The following is an 11386-nucleotide window of genomic DNA, read 5'->3' as shown; positions in this document are numbered from 1 at the left end:
TAGTCCTCTGAAGAAGACCAAGTTGGTCGCAACGTTAGGGCAATAAACTCTATTCCTAACACATCTTCGTTTGCCCTTCCCCACCCATATATATATATATATATATATATATATATACATATATATATATATATATATTTATATATATAAACATTATATATATATATACATATATATATATATATATATATATATACATATATATATATATATATGTATGTATGTATGTATATATACTGATCAATTTGTGGTCTACATAAGTGAGATTAATCTCATAATAATCCATTTCCTTTTGCTCACAAAAGACAAGCTTACTTCAACCCCTGATAAATACTGTCCACCCAACAATTCTTTTAAGCATTATGTCTAATCCACAAGCTCAAAAGGTTCACCAATCATTATCTTTTGGTGCTTATGTTTCATTATTCAATCCATATTTTTTGAATCTGAACCAAAACTATTTTCTCATGATATGTTTGTTAAGTTATTCTAAAGTTGATTATTCCACCACATCTGACCAGTAATCCCTTAATATAATGAATCATCTATTTTGCCAGTGAATACTTCCAAAGGAATATGGCATGTGTCATACTCAAAATCACTATAACAGATTTCATTATATCAAGATTTTCATTATATCATTATGTTATATCTTTCAATTCCATACATCAGAAATGAAGTGGTATTATTGCTGAAAAAATAACATGGTGCATTCTTCATCTGGCTTACACAGGAAGAGGCAAAATGAACAGGTGTGGTGGGAGTGAACAAGATACAGATTTGTATTCTTTTATGTCTCATAACCTCATTTTGCAGGTAATAGTTTTGGATGGGGGAGGGGTGTCCAATGCTGTGTGTGCTAATTTCCTTATCAAAACACAACTTAGTTTTTACACAAGAAAATATGAACACCAAAAGTAAACATTATGAACACCATCCAACATACAAATCAGATTTGCAAATTCATAAGTTCCACTTCCTCGTGTTCCATGTTCTCTAAGCACCATGAATACCAGTGTACTTTGGGAAGACATGCACTAGCTTTAATACTATACCAATACTCTCTTGGCAATATGTTTGGCCTTCCTGATCACTAAACATTGAAAAAAAAAAATCCTACAATTTCCTAAAGTAAATGGCAATTGAATACCAGATTTCAAAGTACAACTAATATAAACAAAATAAAAGACATCTTATGTATCACTGCAAATGGCTGCAGTTTCTAAGACTGTAAGAGCCTTTGCTATATTTTTCCTCATTTACTGCAAACTAAAATGAGTTGTACATCTAAAATTTTTACTTATTTGACCATTATTTCTCAAATCACATCCACTATATCACAGTTAAATAAGACATTGCTCAACTCAACCTATTAACAAAGAAATAAAACCTAAATTAATATTTTTATTTTTTAAGAAATAAATAATAATTCATTCACCCGAGATGAATCAATGCTTTCAACAGGGAACGATGTAATACAATACCCTAAAACAGACTAGCAAGTAGCCACATTTCTAAATGGCTACAACCAGTTAAAAGAGAGCAACCCCAGAGAGCACTACAGAGCAGGGGAAACTATCATTTCCTTTTGCAATGAGTACCCACTTAAAAGAAGCCATTCCTCTCTCTACATAAACCTCTTTCTGAAGTCTAAGTTCTCCACAAACCCAATGACAGGGGACCACCTACTCCTGCAATAAGACTAACAAATCCTTCCTCCAAGGTGTAACGGAAAGCAAACAAACAGCAAAGCACATCTTATCCTTTCACAGAAAGTGATCTTATGGAAAATTTGTGTTCCCTTTCTATTCTATTGATGAGCATCTAACTTGGACATCCTATACTTTCACTTGTACTTCCAGCAAAACTTTCCATTCTTTACAACCAGTTTGCCTTCATTTCTCTCTCTTCCTCTGGGTTTGCACTGTGAAACAGTTCAACAGTAAGGAAGAAAATTCTGCCAATAGATGCCCCAGCAACTACAGCAATCACGGGTTGTTGATTGATCTGTAAAATTCTGCTTAGCTCTGGTAGTCTCATACGACTCTAATGCCCAATCACTTTTTGTGTACATTCCAGTGGGATAAATCAGCCTGCCATGCCAGTATTACCACTGTCCTTTGGTCTGAAAGTGTAAAATAGTGGCTGATCATGGAAATGGTGGTAGTCTTCCACATGACGAATCACTTGCCCCTGCAGAAGTCTTCGGCCATACTTGACAGCATCTGTACGATCTCTTGCAAGTCCCACCATCAAAAGCCAATCAACCAATTCATGGCCTCCAAATACAGCAGGCAGCTGTTTCAGCCGCCATCTGAAAATAAATGAAAAAAGTTCTTGAAATATGTGATAATCCAAATGATTACTTAATCACCTACTTGATATACGGTAAGGCCCTCCCATACTGGATGGCACATTTAATTTTATTCTAAATGCTGCCAGGATATTTCATTCATTTTTGAGGCACCCTTTCCATAAAGAACATGTACACATATAACAAAATGAGGTGGCCAAGTCAAAGAATACACCCACCCCACATCCACCCAAAAACACATTCATTGTCCACCCATCTTAGTTATTCGTAGATGAATGGTCACCCATCCCCCAACACCCTCCTCAATTCTGAGTCAATACAGCAAGACAGCACCTCTATAGCAGGGCCTAACAATCAAAACCAGATCACCCCAACTGCCTCACTATATTCTTACAACATACCAAGAGCCTCTTCCCTCTTATAAGGGAAGTAGCCAGCCAAAGAATGCACCCACCCCAACCTATTCCACTCCCAATCACCTCTCATCTTAGCTCCCCATGGATGAAGAGTCATCCCTGTCTCCTGCCTCCCTCTCACTACATTACCATAGAAAATACTTGTTATGTGTGCTTACCTTCTGTCACGGACAATGTCCCGGATGCATTTGTCCATGTGGTAATTGCTAAACTGCTCACAAACTTGTTTGGTTGTAGCATCCAAATCACTCCACTGTGGCAGATTCACTGTTGAAGCTCCATAACAAAACTTTCGCCACCTGTTGACCAAAACACAAATGGTGATTGGATACATTTGATAGAATCACTTATATAAGATATTAAAAGAAACAAAAATTAAACCATGTATTTATGCAGGTATTTCTAATAAGATTTACAATTAAATCTAAAGGCAGCTATTCACAGCTTCTCAACACTCACCAAAGTGTAAAAGGCCTTAGTAAGCATAATGAAAAATGAATCAATATTAAAATTAACTGAACAAAGATGTAGTAAGTGTGCTTGAACTCGACCATCCCTGCTTATCAAGGGAATTGAGGCTTTTGCATGTGTACGTACATTTAATGTCTTCCGAAACAAGCAACTTTAAATATATTTGTACAGTATAATTTCTCCTACAAGATAAAATCAAATCTATCACAAATCTAAAGAAAACAGGCATAAACAATAAATGTAGGGAAAATATCATGAAACCCAGCTTGGCTAAGGAAAACATAAAGTAGTGCTATACAAGTAAATGCAATCAACTAGACAAAATGTCCCTTTGTTGGTAGCATCAAAGATGAAAAATTTACTTTTTCAGGACTATATACTAAAAATATATCCAAAAATGTAAACTAATTGATTAACATGCTTTCATGTCACTGTACATCCTGCATGATTAAACACAGATTTGAGCATTTCCTTGAAAATAGACAAATACATACACAGACATACATACATACATATACCAAAGGCTTTCTCCCCCTTACAAGGGAGGTAGCAAAGAAACAAAGGCATAAAAAACCACTCCCACCCATTCCATCTCCACATACTCCACTCCCATCCACCCCATTCCATCCCTCTTATCTTGGCTCCTCCTGGATGACGGGTCATCCCTGCATCTTGCCCACTCCCCTGGGTCAAAGGCAGTGACACAAGACACAGCACATCCACAGCAATGCTGCTTAATTAAATCGGCAACCCCCACTCTCTGTCCCCTCATGCAGAAATGGAGATGAAAAGAAGAAATCCCTTCAGGCTGCATCAATTATTTTTCTCATCCCCCATCCGCTTCCCCTCATGCATCACAGCATTATCCATACACAACCATTCTCTATTCACCCCTATCTTCTATCCTCTCCCATCCTTCCTCAACAGACATTCCCCTCTTTCCCAATGCCCCTTTTACTCCATCCATCCATCTCATCCTTGGTCGCCCCCTCATGTTCACTCCTTCCACCTCTGCCTTCCACACCTCTTTTACTAATCTTTCTTCATTCATTCTTTCCATGTGTCCAAACCATCCCAATACTCTTTCATCAACCCTATCTCCTAAGTCCCTTTCCACTCCCATTCTCTTCCTCACCTCCTCATTTCTCACTCTATCCAGCTTAGTAACCCTTATCATACTTCTCAGGCACCTTATCTCAAACACATTCAAACTCCTCCTCTCTTATGTTCCATGTTTCTGCCCCATACAGTGCTGTCAGCACAATCACCTCTTAGCATCCATTCCCAAGGAAGGTAGGTAAAGTCCAATACATAAATCCACTCTCACCCATTTCATCCTCACATACTCCAATCCCATTCATCATCCCCTCCCTTCCTTTTTTCTTGGCTCCTTCTGGATGACAGGTCATCCCTGCATCTTGCCCACTGCCCTGGGTTAGAAGCAATGCAGCAAAATGCAGCATATCCACAGCAAGGCAGCTTCATTTAATTAGCAACCCCCACTCTGTCCCCCCATGCAGAAAAAGAGAAGACAGGGAGAAATCCCTTCAGGCTGCATCAAAATATCATTCACACATACTCCCTCACCCCCCATCCCCCACCCACTCCCTTCCATGCATCACAGCATCATCCACACACAACCATTCTCCACTCACCCCTATCTTCTGTCTTCTCCCTTCCTTCCTCAACAGACATTCCCCTCTTCCCCAATGTCCCTTTTACCCCATCCATCCATCTCATCTTTGGTTGTCCCCTCATGTTCACTCCCTCCTCCTCTGTCTTCCACACCAATACATTCCTCATCTCTATATCAACAACACTCTAATACCACATACACACACTCAAAAATTCTTGGTGTAACATAAGATACATCCATGTCATTTAAACAACACATTACACACATAAAAAATAAATACACACCTAGACTCAATGCACTTAAATCAATCACTGGAACAACATTTGGCCAAAACAAAGAAACTAATACTACAATATACAAACAATGCATACACTCAGTGATGAATTATGTAAGTCCAGCATAGGCACCTAATCTCAGTGAGACACACCTCAACACCCTTCAAACCATACAAAACAAAGCATTAAAAACGATTACAGGCTTCACATATACAACACCTACAGACCATCTACACTATGAAACAAGAGCCCTCAAAGTCAAAGATCACCTTGACATGAGAGGCACACAAACGCTTACTGCACCCTCCACAAACACAGCACACCCGCTACACTACATAGCAGAACACCCACACACACCAAGAAATATAAAAAAAAACACCCAAATACCTATATCACACACAAATATTCTCTTTTCTTCCTCCAAAACCACCAAATACCAGCCTCTGGAAACATATTCATAATCACATCACTCATTGCTCCATTAACACACTAAAATACAACACATTGCTGTATGCCAGACCCCCTGATACCCATCCCTCTGAATCCTCTCCCCCACGAAAGGGCAGAGTTCACCTGGCTAGACTGCAATGCGGCCACCACCCAGCCCTTCTAAGCTACCAGAAGAGACTGGATGACCGCATTTTGGACAAATGCCCAGGGTGTAACACTTCACCCCATACTATTCAACACATCATGGAAGCCTGCATTATACACAATCACGCACACAAACAACACAACATACACTCCATAAAGGATTTGTGGGAAAAACCCGTTTCGGCTGTGGCATTCCTTGGGGATACGGGACTGCTCGGACAGACAGTCTAGGGAACAACAACACCACCTCTTTTACTTATCTTTCTTCACTCATTCTTTCCATGTGTCCAAACCATCCCAATATTCTTTCATCAACCCCATCTCCCAACTCCCTTTCCACCCCCACTCTCCTCACCTCTTCATTTCTCATTCTATCCAGCCTAGTAACCGCTACCACAGTCCTCAGGCATTTCATCTCAAACACATTTGAACTTTTCCTCTCTTCCTCTCTTATGTTCCATGTTTCTGCCCCGTTCAGTGTTGTCGGCACAATCACCCCTTTATACAATCTCCTTTAAGTATCCATTCCCAAATATCTATTTCTCATTACACTTTTTAATCCCCTAAGGCATTTACTTGTTTCTCTCACTCTATATTCTACCTCCACCTCCACTCCTCCCTTTCACACAAGTATTTAAAGCTATTCCCTTCCTCCAGTCTTTCTCCTTTAATACTCATTTCCAATTTACTGCCATCCTCTCCCCTTGTACATCTCATCACCTAACTTTTACCCACATTTATCATCAACTTCCTTCTTTCACACATCTTCCCAAACTGTCACCTAAAAACAAATGAAAAATACTAGTTCAACATTTTGCAATAAATGGGAATGAAACATTGCCTCCAGATTGCCTGACCAGCCACATTTACATAGCAACTATCACATCTCAAGTCCTCTTACATATTTCAAGACCAAACAATGGACTATTGTCTGTTTTGTGTGAATGTGGACTAGTATGAGGTGGATAAGAGAAGTGGTCACCAATGCCCAGCTCAATGTGTATGAAAAATTGGTGGACAAACAGTACATACATATACCATACATATACCAAGGCTTTTTCCCCCTTCCAAGGGAGGTAGCCAAAAAGGGAAAGGCATAAAAACACTCCCACCCATTTCATCCCTAAATACACTCCACACCCTTCCCACCCTCCCTCTCATCTGAGCACCTCCTGGATGACGGGTCATCCCTGCACCCTGCCCACCGCCCTGGGTCAGAAGCAGTGTCGCAAGACACAGCACATCCACAGCAAGGCCGCTTCATTTAATCGGCGACCCCCCCTTGCATATAAGGAGAGGACGGGGAGAAATCCCTTCGGGGTGCGTCAAAATTTACTCACACATACTACCCCACCCCCACCTCCCCGCCCATTCCTCCTCATGCAATCACAACATCATCTATAAACAACCATTCTCCACTCACCTCTGTCTTCCGTCCTCTCCCTTCCTTCCTCAACAGACATTCCCCTCTTCCCCAAAGCCCCCTTCACCCCATCCATCCATCTCATCCTAGGACATCCCCTCATGTTCACTCCCTCCACATCTGCCTTCCATACCTCTTTTACTAGTCTTTCTTCACTCATTCTTTCCATGTGTCCAAACCATCCTAATATTCTTTCATCAACCCTATCTCCCAAATCCTTTTTCACCCCTGTTCTCCTCCTCACCTCCTCATTTCTCACTCTATCCAGCCTAGTAACCCCCACCATACTTCTCAGACGCCTCATCTCAAACACATTCAAACTCCTTCTCTCTTCTTCTCTTATGTTCCACGTTTCTGCCCCATACAGTGCTGTTGGCACAATCACTCCTTCATACAGTCTCCTCTTCGCATCCATTCCCAAATGTCTATTCCTCATTACACTCTTTAATCCACCAAGGCATTTACTCGCTTCTCTCAATCTACATTCTACCTCCACCTTCACTCCACCTTTTCCTGCTACACTTGCACCCAAGTATCTAAAACTATCCACTTCCTCCAGTCGCTCTCCCTTAATGTTCACTTCCAGTCTACTGCCACTTTCACCCCTTGTACATCTCATCACCTTACTTTTACCCACATTTATCTTTAGCTTTCTTCTATCACATACTCTCCCAAACTCTGCCACCAGCTTCCTCAATCCCTCCTCTGACCCTGCCACAAGCGCAGTGTCGTCCGCAAACAACAGCTGGCTCACCTCCCACTTTTCTCCATTTTCTTTAACCATCTCCAATCCCTGACCCACTACCCTAGCATTCACCTCTCGCACCACCCCATCCATGTATAAGTTGAACAGCCTGGGCGACATAACGCATCCTTGACGAAGTCCCACCTTTACTTCAAACCACTCACTCTCTCCATTTCTAATCCTGACACAAGCTCTACTACTCTCATAAAAACTCTTGACAGCTCCCAAAAGCTTTCCTCCTATCCGGTATATCTGCATAACCTCCCACAGTGCCTTTCTGTCTACCCTATCATAAGCCTTTTCCAGATCCATAAAAGCCCAAAAAACATCCTTCCCCTTTCCTATAGCTTTCTCACATATCTGTCTTACCACAAAGATCTGATCTACACAACCTCTACATGTCCTAAATCCACACTGTTCCTCACCAATTACTCCTTCTGTTCCTCTCCTAATCCTCTCAATTAAGATCCTCCCATAAGCCTTCCCTACTACACTTAACCCCTTCCATACGGTGCCGCACACGTAGGCGTCATGGACTTAGATCTCGGTGGCAGCAGCCAATGCCAGCCGTACGACGTGTCGTAATAATACTCGCATCATAAAATATAGTCACCGCTTATATCGATCGTTCTCTCTTCACCCGTGAATTTTGATAACCATAGAAAATGCGATTACAAAAGAATTAGAAAGAATGTCATTATGGAGGGGCGACTATAATAAATATAATCAAGACGCCGATATGGCAGCCTCGCGAATACACTCGCTCCCCATGACGCCTACGTGTGCGGCACCGTATGGAAGGGGTTAACAGGCTAATCCCTCTGAAACTACTACATTCACACTTGTCCCCTTTTCCCTTGTAAAGAGGAACTATACAGGCACTTCTCCAGTCCTCCGGTACTCTACCCTCTCTCCAGCAAACATTAAATAACCTCACCAACCAGTCCACCATCACTGAACCTCCCTTTTTCAGACATTCTGCATGGCATCCATCCAGACCAGGTGCCTTACCTGCTTTCATCATCTTTACAACTGCCTTCACCTCATCCTTCCTTATTTCTCCTCCATTCTCCTCACTCATCACTCTCATTTTCTTCGCATTTCCCACTGCAGCTATCTTTCCTTCCCTATCCTCCTTCACATTTAGCAACTCCCTAAAATATTCTGCCAATCTTCCCCTTACTGCCTTCTCTTCCATTATCATCTCTCCATCTGTACCTTTTACCTTTTCTTCCCTACTTGATTCGCCTCCTCTTCCTCTCTTAATTTCTTTCCAAAACATCTTTTTATTACTTTCAAAATTTTCTGCCATACTCCTACCCCATTTCACATCTGCTCTCCTCTTTGCCTCCTTTACCTTTTGCTTTACTTCTCTTTTCTTTTCTTTGTACCTCTCATATGACTCCCCCGTCCTCTTTTGTAACCAATCTGTGAATGCTCGCTTCTTCTCTTCTACAACCTTCTTTGTTTCCTCATCCCACCATTCACTACCCTTTCTTCTATTTCCCCCTGTCCTTCTTGTTCCACACACCATCCTTGCACACTTTAAGACTCCCTCCTTGAACCATCCCCATTCCTCCTCCACCCCCATCTCTGCTCCATCCTTTACTCCCTCCCACTCCTCCTTCAGCTTCTTTTCGTACTCCTTCTCCTTTTCCTTTTCATTCAAGGACAAACAATAAGACAAGGACAAACAGTAAGACGATAAAATGCAAGTCTCTAGTCCAGAGACCAAGAGCTAGCTCCTTGAGGCTGCACCTCCACCTAGTTGATGAGTTTCCAAGACAGACATCTGAGTGATGGTCTTTTCAAGCAACTGTCTCATGGGACCACTTCACACATGTGCCCATCACCAGTCCTAGATAAGCACCCAATAAAGCAAGCATTTTTCAGCATAAGCATAAATATGATTACATGGAAAAGCAAAGATTTCTTTGAAACATGCCTTACCTTTTCAGGAGAGGTACTACAATCAGTTTGGTATCTAAACCAAAAATGGCAGCTGTGAAAAATCCTTGGCCAAAGTTTAGGACGACATCCAGAAACACCAACTCGACATACACGCCATTAACCTCTTCTGTCACCAGTGTCCACATGCACAATGCAAACCCCTGAAACGAAATATAAATTGATGGTAAATATCAAGAGAGATATTATAAGCTGGAAATAAGAAATCAATTCAATCAATTCATCCTTTATATTGTGAATCAACAAAGACATGATTAAAGCCTTCAAAATTTTTACTTGTAGTCTCCTAGAAAGATGAATGACTGACACACACACACACACACACACACACACACACACACACACACACACACGCACGCACACACGCACGCACGCACACACACAAAAAGAAAAAAGATAGCTATCGAAAAAACTTGAAAAGGAACAGTTTCCCACACAGAACAATTAATACATGGAACAAATTTGACAACAAAACAGTATATGCAAACACTATACAAGATTTTAAGATAAAACTTGATGTGGAGAGATACAAAGACGGGACACCATGAGCATAGCTCCCCTCCCGTATATTACAACTAGATAAATACAACTTTTTTTTTTTTTTTTTAAGAGTTGTATTTACCTAATTGTAATGAAGCGGCCTTGCTGTGGATGTGCTGTGTCTTGCGACACTGCTTCTGACCCAGGGCTTTTTCCCCCTCACAAGGGAGGTAGCCAAAAAGGAAAAGGCATAAAATCATTCCCACCCATTCCATCCCTGAACACACTCCCTCTTATCTTAGGCATTCTGATTATACTTATTTTGTAGTTGTAGCTTGATCATGTTTTCTGTGTTTATTACTACTCAGAGTGACAGAGAACAAGTAAATCAGCAGTGACTACAAGTATTGTGATGAACCATCGAACCATCATACAGCAGGCTTCCAATGCTGCGTGTGAAAATTTGACTTGTATTGAAAAGGTAAAATGTGTTTGAGATGAAATGTCTCAGAAGTATGGTAGGGGGTTACAAGGGTGGATAGAATGAGAAATGAGGAGGTGAGGAGGAGAGCAGGGGTCGAAAAGGAGATGTGAGATAGGGCTGATGTGTGTTCAGATGGTCTGGACACATGGAAAATATGAGTGAAAAAATATTAGTAAAATATGTGTAGAAAGCTGGGGTACAGGGAGTGAACATGAGGCAGCAACCAAGGATGAGATGGATGGATGGGGTAAAAGGGGCATTGATCAGGAGAAGGATGTCTGTGGACCAGGAAAGGGAGAAGTTGGGAGATAGGGGGCAGTGGAGAATGGCTGTTTATAGATGATACTGTGATGCAAGGAAGGGAGGGGTTGGGGAATGGGGAGTTAGGGAGTGGCTATGTGAGAATGATATTTTGATGCAGCCTGAAGGGATTTCTCCCCATCTGCTATTTTTTCTGCATGAGGGGGCTGAGAGTGGAGTTGCCAATTAAATGAAGCAGCCTTGCTGTGGACAAGCTGTGTCTTGCTGCACTGCCTCTGACCTAGGGCAGTGGATGGGATACAGGGATGACCAGTCACCC

General features: G+C 41.5%; 1 protein-coding gene across 6 annotated transcripts in view; it reads right to left on the bottom strand.

Annotated features, from left to right (window-relative positions):
• Positions 1–800: 800 nt before the first annotated feature.
• anchor (integral membrane protein GPR155 homolog anchor) overlaps positions 801–11386 on the bottom strand; it is a 131563-nt gene continuing 120977 nt past the window's right edge. For 5 of the 6 annotated variants that reach the window (XM_076202895.1, XM_076202897.1, XM_076202899.1 and 2 more), the window contains 3 exons: positions 9825–9985; positions 2889–3029; positions 801–2314 (listed from right to left, as the gene is read on the bottom strand). In XM_076202895.1, coding sequence (XP_076059010.1) covers positions 2089–2314; positions 2889–3029; positions 9825–9985 — 528 coding nt within the window. In that variant the 3' untranslated portion in view covers positions 801–2088. Of the gene's footprint in view, positions 2315–2888; positions 3030–3170; positions 3205–9824; positions 9986–11386 lie in introns of those variants that run through there. The other variant, XM_076202900.1, reaches the window with a different exon arrangement.

This window comes from Oratosquilla oratoria, chromosome 19 (assembly GCF_046742065.1).
Source record: "Oratosquilla oratoria isolate Oo_2021 chromosome 19, ASM4674206v1, whole genome shotgun sequence".
NCBI classification, from domain to species: domain Eukaryota; kingdom Metazoa; phylum Arthropoda; class Malacostraca; order Stomatopoda; family Squillidae; genus Oratosquilla; species Oratosquilla oratoria.
This window is presented reverse-complemented; position numbering and strand designations above follow the sequence as displayed.